Source organism: Thalassophryne amazonica, chromosome 20, assembly GCF_902500255.1.
Source record: "Thalassophryne amazonica chromosome 20, fThaAma1.1, whole genome shotgun sequence".
NCBI lineage: Eukaryota > Metazoa > Chordata > Actinopteri > Batrachoidiformes > Batrachoididae > Thalassophryne > Thalassophryne amazonica.
In genome coordinates, this window is record NC_047122.1 from 50,827,159 (window position 1) to 50,846,429 (window position 19,271).

The 19,271-nt window shown below is 42.1% G+C and overlaps 1 protein-coding gene across 3 annotated transcripts in view; it reads right to left on the bottom strand.

Moving 5' to 3' along the window:
* Positions 1-523: 523 nt before the first annotated feature.
* cdk6 (cyclin-dependent kinase 6) overlaps positions 524-19,271 on the bottom strand; it is an 81,304-nt gene continuing 62,556 nt past the window's right edge. For all 3 annotated transcript variants that reach the window (XM_034160544.1, XM_034160543.1, XM_034160542.1), the window contains exons 5-8: positions 18,446-18,555; positions 7,207-7,257; positions 6,884-7,019; positions 524-4,774 (exon numbers count right to left, since the gene is read on the bottom strand). In XM_034160544.1, the coding sequence (XP_034016435.1) occupies positions 4,622-4,774; positions 6,884-7,019; positions 7,207-7,257; positions 18,446-18,555 (450 nt within the window). In that variant the 3' untranslated portion in view covers positions 524-4,621. The remainder of the gene's footprint in view (positions 4,775-6,883; positions 7,020-7,206; positions 7,258-18,445; positions 18,556-19,271) is intronic.

The following is a 19,271-nucleotide window of genomic DNA, read 5'->3' on the forward strand; positions in this document are numbered from 1 at the left end:
GAAATACAACCTTTGTGAAAGAATTGTGTTTATAAAGTAAAGTGGACAAACTTTACACATAGCAGAATAGCCAGCTAATTGAAAATAGACCATACTTTGTTACATTCAAGGGGTGGGGGGTTATTTTCAAGATATAGGATTAATTTTGATGCCAAAATGCTGGTATTAATATTGTGAATCATTTCCCAAGTGGATGTATTAAAATACTGACGTGATTTTACTACCTCCTGCTACACTAGCGGCTTCCCCAACGTAGGAGCTCACTATATTCGGAGTTTGCAGTTTTAATAGTAAATTTTTAGTTAATATTTTTATATTACAATAAAAATGTAACTTGAATGTTATTCTTTACATTAAATGTAGAGTTGGAAATGTCAAAATTTACAGTGAAACAATGATACAAGTGAAAATTTAGAAAAAAACATTTATTTCTTAAAGTCATTCATCTTTTGTGGTGGCTTGGAATAAAAAAATAAAATAAAATAAAAAACAATTGCATTATATTCAACAACTGTATTCGATTACCACATCCAATAGTCAATCTATATTGGACAGCTTGAATTATTTTTTCCCCACTTGTACTAAGGAGTCCAAAACAGCATTCATACTCAAGTATAAATGTGTAGCTCTTACAATCCCCTTTTCGTATGTATTTCAGAAATGTGACACAGGAACATATGAGGCTCAATGCGGATTATGGGTAATGTCTTAAAGCACAAAAGCGGACTTTCTGGTAAAGTTGACAAAAGCACACTGATTGCATCTAAAGCAGTAAGGATTATATCTGTAAATGTCTATATGCTGCATTTGTCTAAACGTTATTGTGGGCTTCTGTTGCATTGTACAGACATCTGACATCAGATAATTGTCATATCACACAGTGCTTAATCAAGCACGTAAGTATATATGGATGTTTTGTTGTGTGTTATTGAGCATTTACAAGAGACATAGAACAGTTCATACAGGCAGTTATCTTCAAACAGTAATTGACACAGTGACATATCTGATAAATAGCAGTAACAGAATGATCGTGGAACAACTTGCAAGAAAACCTGAAAAAGAAAGCTGTGATGTAGTCCATTAAGTAGCCCATGGATGTGCAAACTGTGTCCGAAAGGCTCGGACATCTACCAAGAACCTGAGAAAAGTCAGAGAGAGTATGTGTGTGTACGTGCTAGCAGCACTACCTGTTAAGATAAAGTAAACCAGTGTTATGTTACTATTCCGCAACAACTACGACTTGGATAATTCCTGGATAAATGTGACCTTTTACCTTGCCAACAATAGCCAAAGTAAAACATAAGCGTAAATAAAAAGCTAAAAAAAATTTTTTTAAAAAAACCGTGCACAAAAATTACTGTGCATTTCATTGACAAAATTACTGTTAATTTCATAGTCATTCTCAGAAGTACAGGAAATTCAGCACGCACCCACAGAACCCACTCAACATTTTCAAAACAAAACCTCAACAAACATTCCACTGACCATTATAATCTACTGCTTTCCTCTTCTGTGACATTTCTATGGGCTGGTGATGCACGAAACAAGCCCAAGTTATCCATCCTTAGACATACTTACTATATACTGCACAGTGCTTAATCCTTTTTACATTACATCCAGTCAAACTACCCAGTTACACAAAATCTATAGTTACCTAAAGAGTTAGTGTAATCAGCACAAGAATACTGTATGCCACACTGTGTTAAAAAAGGAACCTGATCAAAACAAGCATACACGACTTGCCACTGAAATTTTGATGTAACAAATATTTTCAGACACACTCATGCTGAATCTTATTAATGACAGCAATAATGTCCACCTACTTCAAGCCTGCATGTGCATTATTATAACAGAAATTATGAGTACAACAATCAAAGCCCTCAAGAGCTGCTGAAAAGCAAAGTGATAAACCAAGTGATTGATAGGAAGCGTCTTCTGTCGGTTTTCAACAATTCTTCAGTTCCTCTTGTCATCCTGAAGGTGGCAGTAATAAAACAAGTCTGAAAAACTGGAACAATAGAACATGGAAGTGTTTAGCAGGGTGATTGCGCCATAAGCATGCGTGCACACAAGTGCTTGTGTTAAGAGCACGCAGCAGGTGGGTATTCCACTTGTCTGTTCAGTTGTGCTGCATATCTGCATGTGTAAGCGCAAATGCAGGCGAGATGCACGCTGTCTACTCTGGGTCCTGCATGGCTGGTTCAATACTCAAGAAGAATCTGGCAGCAGAGTTAAATGCTGGTCCTAAAGAGGTGTCCACTTCATGGCCTCCATATTCTGTCCATCCACTGCCATCAGTCAGTCTAAGATGCACATCTCTTTGCATTGTTGCAATTTTCAAGGATTAACCTATAAGCAGCAATTACAGCCCATCAGTTCATAGATGGAAGATAGCTTTTGTGCATGGGGTGTGTGTGTGTGTTGGGGGGACGGGGGTTATGTGTCAACTTAAACATTTTTCTCCTCCTACTCTTGTAGGCCTTTGTTCACACAGCATAAAAGTATTCATGCCTGTCTTGTTCTTACATGTTTAAATCACAATGGATTAAACGTCTCTCCCTGATTAACAGCGTCTTCAATGCCCAAAGTGAAAACATATCCACAAATTGTTTTAAATTTTTCTAAGAATACTCAAGCCTCACTCATACCTCTGCCAAGAACCAAGTTTTCCATTTGTCTTTAAATGGGGTCATATTGCAAAAAAAAAAAAAAAAAAAGGGGCTTTAATCTATATTTCCTAGTTAAATATATTTGAGGTTTCACATTAAATATCTTCACAGATCCACATTTCAGTTTCCATGCGTACAGCTACCCCTTAGTTGTGATATAACACATTTGAGACTTCTGTGACATATGTCACACATGCCTGACACACACATGGTCTGTGGGAAACATGGGAAGATGCCTACTCTCCAAAGAGAGACGTGGGCATGGCAAATACCAGCTTCTTTCCATTTAAAGGTACAGGCCCAGACACAGGTCTTTTTAAGACAAACCTGAACTTGCAGAAAAGGTCTATAATATGACCCCATTAACTGAAGTGCCACTGGAGGTACTGATTCACTAAACTACAAATAAAACAAAGAAGACGACTTTATATAATTATTATATCAGTATTTAAATGATGGAGACCCACTGTAGATGCCCTATGTCCGCCATGGGGCAAAGCAGATTAAAAGTATTAATAAATGATCCTGGATCCACAGTTCGATCATTTCAAAAACTAACAAACTCTTCCTTGACTGAAGACCTACCTCTCCACCAAAAGTGATTAAAATCCAAACAGAGTCAAACTGTACCAGACACAGAACCGCCTTGGCAGAAGTAAATATAAAACACAAAGTATCGTAACTGATAGCTTAAGTATTCACCTCCTTCAGTACGAAACACTTTAATCATCAGCTCTTTAAAAAAAGTGGAAATAGGCTTTGTATGAGAAGTGATTTAAAATTAAATAGTGTATTTTCCGGCATATAAGTCACTTTTTCTTTTTTCTTTAGTTTGAGAAGTCCTGCGACTTACACTCCGGTGCAATGTCCATACCAAAAATAAAAAAATAACAACAAAACCACATGTTCGTTATTAATAATAACTATATGGGGTTTTCCCAGGAATCAAAGCACTAAACAAAATAAACTCCAACAATAAAGTAAGAAATGGCAATAATAAAAGTACAGTACAACAATGCACAAAAAACTCAAAAAGCTGATAATACAGAAAAAAGATACAACATATGCCGCCGGGACTTTTATTTTGGTTCCCCCCCCGTCTGCAGGCATTTTATGACAAGTTCAACTTAGACTCTGATGTGACATACACTTCGGAAAATAAGCTTCCTGTACCTGCAGGGACCAAAAGCTGGTTTATTGAGATCCTATAAAAGGTGTATCACAAAAAGGAGAAAGGAAATAAAAAAAAAAAACTGAAGGTACTCAATGTGGTGCACAGTAATGCCGGTCTCTAAATAGAAAAATGGCACAGCCATGAATCTGATTATGTACAGAGCATCTAAAAATGTGATTTCTGAGATGGACACCAATAAGCAAGGCCAGTTATGTGGCCTCAATGGCAGTTTGCAGGAGCACTGCATCTTCCAAGGTTTTGATTTTTCAGCAAGTTAACAATCCCAAATGTAAGCCGAAGGCAGAGAGGAACAACCTCAAAGCAGCAATTTTAATATAGTTGAGGGGTTATGTCACAGTCCAGACCTCAATCTACTAGAAGATCTGTGGCAAGACTTGACAATTATGGTACTTCACAATAAGCCATGAATGCATTTAGATAAAACTTTCTCCAAGTGCAAAGCAGTTAGAAACCTACTCACATGGAGCTGACTAATTTGTCCCAAAGGTACCTTCATTAAAGTCCACTATTTGTTTGTAGGAGGTGAATACTTGCACAGTGACTATATATTGCTTTGTGCTTTATGCATGTACTCAGCTATACTTAAAGATACTTCTTTTTAATAGGGCATTTAAGTTTATTTTTGTTGTTGGGTTTTGTCAAAAAGACAATTGTTCCACTGTGATGTAATTTTACATATAACTCATAGAAAAAAAATCTAAGGGCTGGACCTTTGCTATTGATACTGTATGGGGTGAGTAAGGGTGAAGAAGGAGTGTCAGGCAATTCTTTCCTCCAGGGTGGGCTTGTTGCTGGGGATGGGTTGAGCTGCGTACACACTTCTACTGTGGCTGTCCACACTGTGAAAGTAAGGGTGGCTCAGCGCAGCAAAGGCTGATATCCTCCTGGAAGGGTTGAAGGCAAGAAATTGCTGCATAGAAACAAGAAAAAAGTAAAGAGGGGATATAAGAATGAAAGACACTCAAGGATGAATAAATTAATTAAACAGTCACATAGGGTGATGAAACATATAATTATTGGAAAAAGACCAAAAGAAAAACCAGTATTATAACAACATGCACTTTGTTTGCCTAATGTCTCACCAAGGTTTAGTTGCTATAGAATTCCTCAGGGAATTAATATAGTGTGCGTGTTGAGTGTCTACTCACCCTAGTGTACCAAAGGTGTAAGCATCAAGTGTTTAACATATTAAGTCATTGTATTTACAATAACTGGTGCATATAAATACATGCCGCAAACAAACCAAAATGTAATCAGCTCTTCATCCCCCTAATGTATACCTCTGGTGTAAGTGTCTGTGTTTTGTAGAGTTATTGTGTTCACAAAAATGTAGACACACACATACACGTAATAATGGCAATGTAGCGTCACACATACCATGTAGACTGCATCCAGAAAGTATTCACAGAGCTTCACGTTTTCCACATTGTTACATTACAGCCTTATTCCAAAATAGAGCACAATCATTTGACCCTCAAAATTCTACCCACAGCACCCCATAATGACAACATGAAAAAGTTATTTTGAAATTTTTGCAAATTTATTAAAAATAAAAAACTAAGAAATCACGTGCACATAAAGTATTCACACCCTTTGTTCAATACTTTGTTGATGCACCTTTACAGCCTCAACTCTTCTTGAATATGATTCCACAAGCTTGGTGCATCCATCTTTGGGCAGTTTTGTCCATTCCTCTTTGCAGCACCTCTCAAGTTTTATCAGGTCAGATGGGGAGCGTCAGTGCACAGCCATTTTCAGATCTTTCCAGAGACGTTCAATCGGATTCAGGTCTGGGCTCTGGCTGGGCCACTCAAGGACATTCACAGAGTTGTCATGAAGCCATGCCTTTGATATCTTGGCCGTGTGTTTAGGGTCACTGTCCTGCTGAAAGATGAACTGTCGCCCCAGTTTGAGGTCAAGAGTGCTCTAGAGCAGGTTTTCATCCAGGATGTCTCTGTACATTGCTGCATTGATCTTTCTCTCAATCCTGACTAGTCTCCCAGTTCCTGCTGCTGAAAAACATCCACAAAGCATGATGCTGCCACCACCACGCTTCACTGTAGGGATGGTGCCTGGTTTCCTCCACACATGACGCCTGGCATTCACACCAAAGAGTTCAATATTTGTTTCATCAGACCAGAGAATTTTGTTTCTCATGGTCGGAGAGCCCTTCTGGTGCCTTTGGCAAACTCCAGGTGGACTACCATGTGCCTTTTACTAAGGAGTGGCAACCATAGAGGCCTGATTGGTGGATTGCTGAAGAGATGGTTGTCCTTCTGGAAGGCTCTCCAATCTCAACAGAGGAATGCTGAAGCTCTGACAGCATAGGGTTCTTGGTTACCTCCCTGCCTAAGGCCCTTCTCCCCAATCACTCAGTTTAGACCGGCGGTGGATCCGAACTTCTTCCATTTACGGATGATGGAGACCACTGTGCTCATTGGGACCTTCAAAGCAGCTGAAATGTTTCTGTACCCTTCCCCATATTTGTGCCTCGAGACAATCCTGTCTTGGAGGTCTACAGACAATTCCATTGACTTCGTGCTTGGTTTGTGCTCTGACATGCACTGTCAACTGTGGGACCTTATATGTAGACAGGTGTGCGTCTTTCTAAATATCCAGTCAACTGAATTTACTGCAGGTGGACTTCAATTAAGCTGTAGAAACACCTCAAGGATGATCAGTAGAAACAGGATGCACCTGAGCTCAATTCTGAGCTTCATGGTAAATGAATTTCATCCATTTTGGAATAAGACTGTAACATAACAAAATGCGAAAAAAGTGAATCAAATCAAATCAATTTTATTCATATAGCGCCAAATCACAACAACAATTGCCCCAAGGTGCTTTATATTGCAAGGCAAAAGCCATACAATAATTACAGAAAAACCCCAACGGTCAAAACGACCCCCTATGAGCAAGCACTTGGCGAAGCCCTGTGAATAGGTTTTAAATAATCAATTATGAATCAACTATAGAATAATGTTTTTGACTGAAGTGGACAGGGGCTCATACTACTCACCAATAAAAGGGCCCTTCCCTGCTCATCCATGTCTGGAACAAAGTCCTCGATTGGTTTAGGGGGCCGGGGGGTAAAGGCACTCTGTGGTAGGGCAACCTCCTGGGGCCAGTCCTCTGCTGAAGGTACCCCAACAACACTGCAGCACAATCATCATAAGAAACATAAATTAGTGCTCCTTTACAGTGCTGGAGGGGTGTAATATAGTTCTCATGTGTCCCAGCAGCCGAGCCTATTTAAACCAGGACGGCTGCACATGTATTTTAAAGAAAGCACAACACAGAACCTCAGAAGCTGTAACAGGAAGCAGTGCTCAAGATACTCACTCAAAAATCTTTCCAAGCTGATCAACATCTGAGTTTCCTCGAAACAGCGGTCTGAGAATGACAACAAGAAGAGAGAGAGAGAAAAAAAGTTGTTTAACTGGTGTTGCTTGCATGCAGGTACAAACATTACATGCAAAGGAATTCAGTGGCAGATTACAACAGCAACGGTTAACATGCATTTAGGGTAGAGATCCGCTTTAGTTATGAGTCCAAGAGGAATGTGTGACCGAGATGAGAATGTTTGAAGTAACCACTCGTTCACAGGGCCGTCTCGGTTGAGAAGTGGCGGTGGTACTGGTGTCGAGGAGAGGGGAGGGTGAAAGGAGGGATGAAAGGAGGTAAAGAGCAGCAGCAGGGCTGCTGGTGGTTCCTGTGGCTTTGGGACGTTTGGATGCTTCCCTTGGCATGTGCACAAATTCTGGCAGTCATCTGCACAACTTTTCCATTTTCCACAAAAGGACAAAAAATTCTATTTATCCCTTGGTTGAGTTCAGTCTCGTCCCCTTGATGTTCATATAATGTGTTGACATGTTGGATTATTGAGAGTGAAGGCCGTGTGGAAGCGAATCCTCGCTGCTGAAGGGCTTCTGAAAAGGAAATACGCTCACGGCCTAAATTTACTTGTCCAACCTTGTGCATTTAAAGCTACAGCATGCAGGATTTAGGGGAGTTCATTAGGAGAAGTGGAGCATAGTGCTCATAATTGTATGTTCATTACTGTCTAACAGGGCAGCGCAGTCTTGTTTGAACCTCTACGTGATATCATGGTATTTAACCACATCTGGAGACAGTCGGCACGAACACTGCAGAGAATCCCCGGGCAGAGTGTGGGAGTTTCAGCACAAACCATTCAGCCCGGATCGGTAAATTTAAAAGCACACTTGCTGTCATCTAACGGACCTGCCAGTTTAAGACATGCCGGTTTAAAATGGTTTCCGTTGAAACCCCCATCCTCTGCCCACACTCCGCCCGGGGATTAGTCTCTTCCAACAAACAGCATCAAGTCTAACCGGAAAATGGTGTACTGTTTTGTTTTCGCCTGCCATCAACGAAGCATTCGTGAAAAGTGCAGGTTTTTTTTTTTTTTGGTTCCCAGTGGAGAAGGAAAGACGAGGCAAATGGGAGCGGTAGTGTCCGTAAGTGTTAGCCTACACAGCTAACCAGAGTAGCTGCGTTCTCTTGCCTGCAGAATTGTCTCGACACATTTGAGCTCTGGATTATAAACAAATTGTAACAGATGTCCACTTTCCACCACATCACTTTTTCTTTGCATTTTCACTTAGTTTGCATGTAGTTTGCCCAAAAACTCAAAGAAAGTGCTGTGTTTTTGTACCCGGAAGTAGAGAAATTACATCATAGGCGTCACATTTTACCCCTTTAGCGCCTGCCTTCAAATGAGACTGCGATGCCCAATTACCCGCAACAACACATAGATGTGATTTCAAAAGCTTAAAATGAGCTCTTCATATTAAGATGGGAGCAGGCCCCCTTCTGGTAGCTGCTATGTACACCATCTATGGGTTGCTAGCGCAGGCTAACAAGTTTGAGGGGTATATGTTTTGCTTATCACAAGGTAATGGAGCGTCAACCCCAATCCACAAAGAAGTGAAAACATGAAGGGAAAGAAAAAATAAATAACACCAACCGCATAATACAACCTGCAACCACACCACTAGATGACACTAAATCCTTCACCCTGTAGCTTTAATGAGAACTTGAAGCATCCCCCCATGCCTGAAGTGATCATCATTCACCAGCAGATGTCAATGTAATGCAAGATATTTCCACACCAGTTCTTTTGCACACATGCGTGTATGAATTGCACATCCAGACTTTATACACATCCAGTTCAAGTGCACCTACTTAACTGAAGTCAAAAGTGGCTGGCTCACCACCATGCGCTGCCTGCAGTTTCCCACTCACTAGAAGCTTTACATAGCTGAACACCCACACTTTCCTACAGACTCAGACACAGGGAAATTAGTCACACAGGGGCACACACTTTTTTTTTGAATGCAGACAGAAAATGCTTTATCACATGCTACAGCTTTGAATTTTAGAGAAAGCCATCTGTCATGTTCAGATCGAGTGTTCATTATGACCGGAATCTTACCGGTGGCTGTGTTATCAGTTTTTCTGTTTTGTTTAGTTGCCTGCCCCCCTTCAATCGCACACCACTTTAAGATCAGACCAAACCAGTTCTGTTGCAAGCAAAGAAGGAGAAGATGAAGAAGAAGCTGTTCACCTACAGCAGAGTCGTTATGCCAAAACAAGTAGGGCTGATAATTCCAAGAGGTCCATTTTTAAGTCCGGAGTGGTTTGCTGGTTTGTTGGACGAGGATAGCTGGATTCACATAGAGCCAGCCAATGGCATCCACACACGGTCAACACACACACAATCAAAAACTGGTGGCTGTACAGGGAGTGGACTGAGGACTGGGTTGAGGCAGCTGAGTCAAGTTTCCTTTGTGCCAACACTTCTCAGTCCCACATTCCACTGAGATGACCACTGGAATGTGTGTCTGCATGTTTGCACGTGAGAGCAATCAGTCTTGGTGGTAGAGAGACGACCTTCTCTGGACACGTGTGTTCGTCTGAAGTGCATGTACGGTTGTGTCTTTGATGATTTATCAACTGACTTCCAAACTGTGAGAAAGTCAACATGGATGTGGAGCCTCTCCCGCAACTTTAATGGCACGTTAGACTCCAACCTTTTCGAATGGAGGAATGTCAACAAGCGCTCCCTTCTCTCTCTCCATTCAATCAAACGATGACTCACACTGACTCTATCCCAGCTATGCAGACTTGTATGATATTTGCTCAAACTCGTTGACAACAACCTCTGAACTGTCCATGTTAAACTAGTCATTAAAAGAAATCAAAGCAGATTTTTGCTTTACAAAGGAGTACTTCATGGTGAGAGAGAAGAGAAAATGCTCTGCAGGAAACCTTTGAAGGTTTCATGAGTAATGTTCTGAGGTTGGATGTAGAATTTTCTGACCAGCAGGATAAAGCTACAGGAGTCAGTAACACAATCCAATTCCTAAAATGATATATGTTGTAATCCAAATTAGAATTCAAGTTGATTTTAAATCAGTCCAAATTTGATTTGTATTTATCCTTATTCAAATTTATAGTGCATCGGCAAAGTATTCACAGCGCTTCACTTACACTATATTTTGTTTTGTTACAGCCTTATTCCAAAATGGAGAAATTAATTTTTTCCCCTCAAAATTCTACTCAACACCCATAATGACAACATCAAAAAAGCTTTTTGTTTAATTTTTGCAAATTTCCAAAAAATAATAAAAAAAACAAAAGAAAACAAAGAAGCCATGTACATATGCATTCACACCCTTTGCTCAATACTTTGTTGATGTACCTTTGGCAGCAATTACAACCTCAAGTCTTCTTGAATATGATTCCACAATCTTGGTGCACCTATCTTTGGGCAGTTATGCCCATTCCTCTTTGCAGCACCTCTCAAGCGCCATCAGGTTGGATGGGGAGCGTCGGTGCACAGCCATTTTCAGATCTCTGCAGAGATGTTCAATCAGATTCAGGTCTGGGCTCTGGCTGGGCCACACAAGGACATTCACAGAGTTGTCCTGAAGTCACTCCTTTGATATAATCGCTGTATGCTTAGGGTCACTGTCCTGCTGAAAGATGAACAGTCGCCCCAGTCTGAGATCAAGAGCGCTCTGGAGCAGGTTTCATTCCAGGATCTCTCTGTACATTGCAGTATTCATCTTTCCCTCAATCCTGACTAGTCTCCCAGTTCCTGCCGCTGAAAAACATTCCCACAACATGATGCTGCCACCACCACGCTTCACTGTAGAGATGGGGCCTGGTTTCTTCTAAACATGACACCTGATATTCACACCAAAGCGTTCAATCTTTGTCTCATCAGACTCGAGAATTTTCTTTCTTATGGCTATGTTTTATGTGCTTATGGCTCTTTTCACCTTACACCACATCTCTTTGTACCACTGTCTACTTTCTTCATCTCTCCAATTATCCCAATTCTTTTTTTTTTTGCCAACTTCTTTCTGCTTATGTTTTTCTGAACATCTTCATTCCACCACCAAGTCTCCTTGTCTTCTTTCCACTGTACAGATGTCACACACAGTACCTTCCTAGCTGCCTCCCTCACATCTGCAGTACTTTTCCAGTTGTCCACAATGTCTTCCCCTCTATCCAGTGCCCGTCTCACCTACTCACTGAATTTCACACAACATTCTTCCTCCTTCAGCTTCCACTACTGATCCTTTGCTGAGCTCTGACTCTCTTCCTCTTCTTCACCTCTGAAGTCATCCTACAAACCATCCTATGCTGTCTAGTTACACTCTTCTCCCCTGCCACCACCTTACAGTCTCCAATTTCTTTTAGCTTGCATCTCCTACACAGAATGTAGTTCACCTGTGTGCACCTTCCTCCACTCTTATGTCACCCTGTGCTCCTCCCTTTTCTTAAAGTAGGTATTCACTACAGCCATTTTCATACATTCTGCAAAATCAACTACCATCTGCCCTTCCACATTTCTGACTTTGATACCATATCAACAAATCACGCAACAGAAAAACATTGCATCACAATATCATTGTGTCAACGAAAGTGCTGCACACACAAATGCCAACTTGAAGGAAAGTTGTTCATTCCACTTCATAGAAATAATAAGATTTTTTTGTAACACAAATATTTGAGTCCAACTTTAAAAACCAAGCAGGCTTCACAAATATTTGTAATTTCCCAGCAGTCAATCATCAAATCTTGCAGAGTGGAAAAAGAAAGAGGAGGAATAAATGATAATGGTTGTTCACTGAGTATCTATAAAAACTGAGGACAACAATACAAAGTCAAAATAAAGCCATAATCTCTGTGAAACTCAATTTGATTTATATATGACAGACTGATAACATTCCAAGGACTCATTCACACTTACTTATGTCTGGGATAACTCAACAAAACATAATTTTCCATCTAAGTGTGTCTCACACAGTGATGGGCACGGCTAACCAAAAAGTTAGGTTCGATAACAGTTAAGCCGCTAACTGAAAACTTATCTTTTTTAAAGCTAAACTGATAAACCCCTAACAAAATTAGCGGAAGTTACAGATAAAAGCTAAACCAATAACTTTCAGTATTGATTTTAAGTACACAAGCAGCTACTGAGACAACAACGAGCCAGCGCTTCTGTGTCAGAGTAGGAGACCTGGCGACCGAGGAGGAGGAGGAAGAATAAAGACAATTTCTCTTTACACCATACAGACTCGCTGGCATATCACACAAGTCATCAACAGGCATACAGTTTTAACTTATGGTTAAAATTTTTAACCAAACCAATTCCAGACAAGTTATTTAAACTAGCGTCACGTCTGGCGTTTTATAAAGTGAAAATATCAGCTATATGTTTTAGTTTTAAAGTAACTGTTGTGTGGGCCGCTGAAGAGGAGGTACTGCTGGCCCACCACCAGAGGGCGCCCTGGCAGCGCTTCTGGTGGGCGTCCCTGGAGACTGATGTCCAGGCTTACATCCAGGCCTGCACCACCTGCGCCAGGGGCAAGGCGGACCACCAGAAGGCACAGGGACTTCTACAGCCACTTCCTGTGCCTCACCGCCCCTGGTCCCACATAGGTCTGGATTTTGTCACGGGCCTCCCGCCGTCACGGGGACACACCACCATACTCACGATAGTGGACCGTTTCTCCAAGGCGGCCCACTTCGTGGCCCTCCCGAAGCTCCCGTCGGCCCAGGAGACGGCGGATCTCCTGGTCCACCATGTCGTCCGGCTGCATGGGATACCAACAGACATCGTTTCGGATCGCGGTCCCCAGTTCTCCTCGCAGGTGTGGAGAAGTTTCTACCGGGAACTGGGGGCCACTGTAAGCCTCTCGTCTGGGTATCACCCGCAAACTAACAGACAGGTCGAACGGGCCAACCAGGAGTTGGAGCAGGCCCTCAGGTGCACGACCTACGCACACCCGACGGCTTGGAGTGAACATTTGGCCTGGATCGAGTACGCTCATAACAGCCAGGTGTCCTCTGCCACCGGCCTCTCCCCATTCGAGGTGTGTCTGGGGTACCAACCCCCTTTGTTTCCTTTGGTGGAGGGAGAGGTCGGTGTGCCCTCGGTCCAGGCCCACCTGTGGAGATGCCGTCGGGTGTGGCGCACCGCCCGTTCGGCCTTGTTGAGGGCCCGGACGAGGGCTAAAGCCCATGCAGACCGTCGACGGTCCCCGGCCCCCGCATACCAGCCCGGGCAGGAGACATGGCTTTCCACCAAGGACATTCCACTCCAGGTCGAGTCCCCCAAATTAAAAGACCGATTCATTGGACCCTTCCCCATCCTCAAGGTCCTCAGTCCTACCGCAGTGAGGCTCCAACTCCCGGCCTCACTGCGGATCCATCCGGTCTTTCATGTCTCCAGGATTAAACCGCATCACACCTCACCCCTCTGTGCACCCGGTCCGGCGCCGCCTCCTGCCCGTATTATCGACGGGGAGCCGGCTTGGACAGTTCGCCGGCTCTTGGACGTCCATCGAATGGGCCGGGGCTTTCAGTATTTGGTGGACTGGGAGGGATATGGACCTGAAGAACGCTCCTGGGTGAAGAGGAGCTTCATCCTGGACCCGGCCCTCCTGGCCGATTTCTATCGTCGCCACCCGGACAAGCCTGGTCGGGCGCCAGGAGGTGCCCGTTGAGGGGGGGGGTCCTGTTGTGTGGGCCGCTGAAGAGGAGGTACTGCTGGCCCACCACCAGAGGGCGCCCTGCCTGAAGTGCGGGCTTCAGGCACGAGAGGGCGCTGCCGCCTCAGGAACAAGCCGTGGTGACAGCTGTCACCCATCATCCGTGACAGCTGTCACTAATCATCCACATCTGGTATAAAAGCAGGAAGACACCTCCACCACACTGCCGAGATATCATCTTCTATCAGAGGTAATACTCTCAGCCTTTTTGTGAGATTTGTAAATCTGTTATTGTGAGTGTTTGCAAAAGTACCGGTCGTTTTTGTAGAGGCTGTGCAAGACGGCGCTCTTTTTCTTCTGAGACCGCTGCAACGTGTTGAGTGAGAGGTGGAGGTGGAATTCCCTCCAGGATTGTTACTGGGTGTTCACACACCCACCCTTTGACTGTCTTTTGCTTTTTGCCAGCAGTACCAGATCCGACACGCCGTGAAGGTGGCCACCTGAAGACTCCGGGACTTGGCGGCTACAGTATTCCTCGGGTTCGGTGGCGGTGGAAATCGTGTGGTTCCGGTTCGTTTCCAGACGGGCGTCTCCTATCGTTGAGCCTTCCCACACGACACCTTTATTGACTGTTGCACATTCTGAATCTGCTGTGTTTGGTTGTGTCATTCACAACAGTAAAGTGTTATAATTTGACTCCTTCCATTGTCCGTTCATTTACGCCCCCTGTTGTGGGTCCGTGTCACTACACTTTCCCAACAGTAATGCACTGATTTTAAAGGTTGTAGTGTTTGGACACAAATGCTGCAGTGCATTATGGGCAAAGTTTCACAACAGGAGAAATGCATTGAGATGCTCTGATCAGGCTGCACTTTAACTGCTGCACACAGACAACAGCATTAAACTCCTTGTATATTGTGCCTAAAACTCTCATGAATATATTCTCTGGGTATATAGACTATATTCTCTGGGTTTATAGACGTTGTTATTGTGTTTGGTTTATGCCAGAAGCTCAGGCTGTGTGAGCTGCGATTGCTTCCTGTTCATGTCATTCTGGGGGAAAGTGAAGTTTGCTCTTTTGAGCTTGGGACTCCGGCAAGTCCCAAGCTCGCGGCTGCGCGGGAGACTGCTGCGGCCACCCCACACTCACATTGCCTCAATTTGGATGACGGACTGTCTTAAACTTTAGTGTACATAAACAATCAATTGTATATGTGCGGTGTTTTAATTCTGATGTGTGCCATTATTACGTTCAACTAGTAATAATTGTGGATTAATTGCTGTATTTTTGGTCTGAGGTAATAGGGTGTGATATGAATTGCCCATTTAGGGATCAATAAAGTTGCTTGAATCTTGAATCTTAACATCCTGCTTATTGTCCTTTATAACACTGTTTGTCCTCTTTGTTCCAGAGAAATATACACAAGCTGTCTGAAATTCGGTTTACGTTTATTAAATTCCACGCAGATTAAATGTAGCAGACCTGGATTATTTGGAATATTTGTTTTAGCAAGTTTTCAGGGTCTCTACTGCCATCTACTGGTCAGTAGGTGGCAGTGTTCGCCCAAATAAGATATCCCATAATCCTTTGCGTGCCAGAGAGTTGTTGCGGTCTACAGGACAAAGAATCCACATGACGACAATTGTAAATGAACATTATACAACCAAAATGTACATTTTGATGCTTTTCATCACATTAATAAGAGGCTGCAGCAACTCTCTTGCACACAAAGGATTATGATACTCACTCAAAAGCATAAACTCCTTGTATGTTGTGATATTTTCACTTTATAAAATGCCAGCTGTGACGTTAATTTAAATAACTTGTCTGGAATTAGTTTGGTTAAAATTTTAACCATAAGTTAAAACTGTATGCCTGTTGATGACTTACGTGATATGCCGGCGAGTCTGTATGGTGTAAAGAGAAATCATCTTTTGTCCCCTCTCTCTCTTCCTTTCTCTCCTATAACCAGCTCTCTTCTGCTTGTAGAGGATAGAGCCGTCTGCTACAAAACATTTAACAGGTAGGTACTAAAATCTTTTATTTCAGACTACACAAATGTTTTTAATGGTTAAGTTTTATTCACTATGCCTGCAAAAATATGTTAGCGGTCTAAAAAATTATCGGACCTAAATTTATTGGAAGCTAATTGGTCCTCTGATGGTTTTCAAAGTTATCTGAAAAGCTAATCCGATAATGAAAACATTAGCTTCGATAATTAGCGGTTAGCGGATTAGTGGAACTGTGCCCACCACTGGTCTCACGTGGGTTCAGATTTAAACATGATCGGGTTAACTGTCACTTGTTTTCTTTCTGTTTGACTATATAGAACATTCAAAAGTGCAAAAGCTATTAACTAAAAACAGGATTTATGCTTCAACGTAATTCACTTTAGTTTTTAAATGTCAAATCTTTCCTGTGGGGAATGGTTTCAGCTGTGGTGACAAATTCAGAGCTTGATTCTCCATTACAACCCCGTGGAGTGGCACCATGTAAGCCACCACACCTTCATCCTATAGCTCCTATGGGCATTAGAACCTATAAGTTTCCAGACTTCCATGTGAAGAGTGAGGGCAGTTGAGTGTGGCTTTAGGGTGTAAAGGCGGTTGTGAAGGAAGCTGCTGGTCCTGGCATTTTGCCCTACCACTGAAAGACTGTGCTTATCTACACTTTAACAACCACAGACTGGTAGACCCCATGTCTATGTTGGTGACAAGACATAACTCAACACACACAGTGAAACATTTATCACAGATAAGCTGCAACAAAGCTACAATGACAATATTTTCTGTTGTACACGTGGCATAGTGTAATTTTCTTACATAAACAGGAACTACGTGTTTAAGGGTCCGTTATTAGCTTGGCTCAAAACGTATGTGAAGTTCGTTAGACCACAAACTGACAAATTCTTATACCAAGAAGCAGAATCTTGACTTGCATTCTGTGACCACAGCAAACAGCTTGTCATCACTGCAATGGTTTGATAAGCTAACTGAAATGTGATTGCTCACTGCTCGCGACACATCTGACAGGTGTCATATGAAAAGAAGATGAGGCGAAGAAGAAACACAAACTGATTCTGCACTGAGAGTTGATTTCATGGTAACTTTAAAATTAAGCAGAAGATCATGCAGATTAATTTAAAAAAAAGCCTCCATTTCATGGTAGAAGGAATAAAAACCATAGTTGCATTTCTACTGACTATGGACCTCATGCTATTGTTATGTGGACAAGATTACTGGGAAAATAGGTTTATTAACTATAGATTTGGAAAATCGTTCCATACTGACATTCTCTGCATAAGCATTCTTGCAAAGACTAAAACATCACGCCTGCAGATGATTTTAAATGTTGCAAGATGCACATGAAAACCAAGTCACGAGAATAAAACCATGTGAATATCTGTATTTGTGCAAAACCCTGAAAGTTAGTGATCATAATCTGTTTTATGAGTGATTGCGGTGAAAGCAAACAGCAATTACGTCGGTTTAGTATTTCATGACTTCAGATGGCTTCTATATTCCTTATTAACTTCCGCAGTTACATATAATTAAGACTAGGATTGGCTTAGTTTTTCAATATGCAAAATGACTACAGCTGTAATTGTCTTTTGATGTCAGCTCAGATCTGGGAGCATGCCACAGTGCTGTCACCACACTGCTCAACTGCTACAGGCAACACAACTGGTGCATCCCCTCAAATGTAACCATCTATCCGTTAAAGCCAGGTGATATGTGGGCGTTGCTTGGCCTTTTCCAGTTGCTGTGGTCCTCAGTATTGACGCACCTGCATGCTGGATCATGCTCAGGGATACTTGCCACATGGACATAATGCTGTACCTGATGTTCCCTCACAAAAGAAGCAGTCGTGACTTTCCACAACTAACTGTTCATTTGACACAAGTTCATTCCAGTGTTACACAACGATTCTGTGGAGACACCAAAAGACATCGGATTCTTGCCTTGCGTCAGTGGCTGGAGTCCAAGTCTCAACTGTACAGTAAAGCCGGCCATACACGACATGACGGTACAATACGAATTTGCGACTTGAACACAGAGAAATGGATGCCACATTGCAGTATGCATGAAGTAACTATACTATGCCATGTGTGGTACTGCCTCTTCAGAACTGGTTTAGTAGGAGTAGCACTAATCAAGTCAGTATATCAATTAAAATGACAGAATTATTTGCCGCCATGCCGTGTGCATATGGTGTGCCACCATTGTGAGACAGTTCAATGAAACTCACCATTATGTTTATATGCAGAGATGCACTTCTGAGGTCATCCTCAAGTGATACATCAATTCAACACAAAAGTCGAATTATTTCTCGTGGAACATGTAGGACTGGAATTATTTTCCTTCATGCACATCTTCAATATGCTGTGCTAGTATTGTGTGAATGGTTTGGGAACACTCGCGTTTACAAGACTGATGGACGGACAGACAACTTGAGTGACGGATAGATAGACAGGGTGAGTCTGAGGTTGAATAAAATACTAGTGTTCACTACAGTGTCAGTCAACAGATATTCATTTGTCTTCACCTCTCACCTTCTCCTGAACATCTCGGCAAAGATGCAGCCCACACTCCACAGATCAACTGGTGTGGCATAACTGGACTGAAGCAGCACCTCAGGAGCTCGGTACCATAGTGTCACCACCTATATCACACGTGTGCACAGGGCAGAAAATGCATAACATTAAGGAAGGGGCTAATTATTGCACACTCAAAAAAACTAATATGAAAATATGAAATTACCATAGTTATACCTACAGAAGTTTTCTGTTTTATTTATATATATATATATATATATATATATATATATATATATATATATATATATATATATAGACATACACACAGCACATAGGCATGTTGATATATAATCATGACAATTTTCCTTTACAGGTATAATAGCAGCCTTTATGTAAGCACCCAGTGAGCCTGGTTTCCAAATTTGTCCCTGTAACTCTGGCGGTAGTTCTGTGTGTGTTTTTGTGCACGTGCATGCATGCATGTGTCTGTGTGGAGCCTTAGCCAGCAGGGAAGCAGCAACACTGTTAACAGCTACAGTAGGGAAAGCCTCCAGACAAAACTCAGTGACCCCTAGTAAAAGTGGAATGGGTCCAGGTGCTTTCCTAAACTGAAAATTTTTCCAACAGACTTTGGCTGCAGTTTCCTCTCAGGCACTGCAGAGCATTTATCAGGAACTAAGAGAGCGAGGCAAATATTTATAAACAAAATAAAAGCACAATGTCACAATAATGTCATTATTATCATATAGTGTCTAAAGGAGTATAAAGAAATGATACCCTTAATGTTTGGATGTTGTCTGTATGCTTGTATGGTGAATATGAAAAGTTTTATGGGAAATCT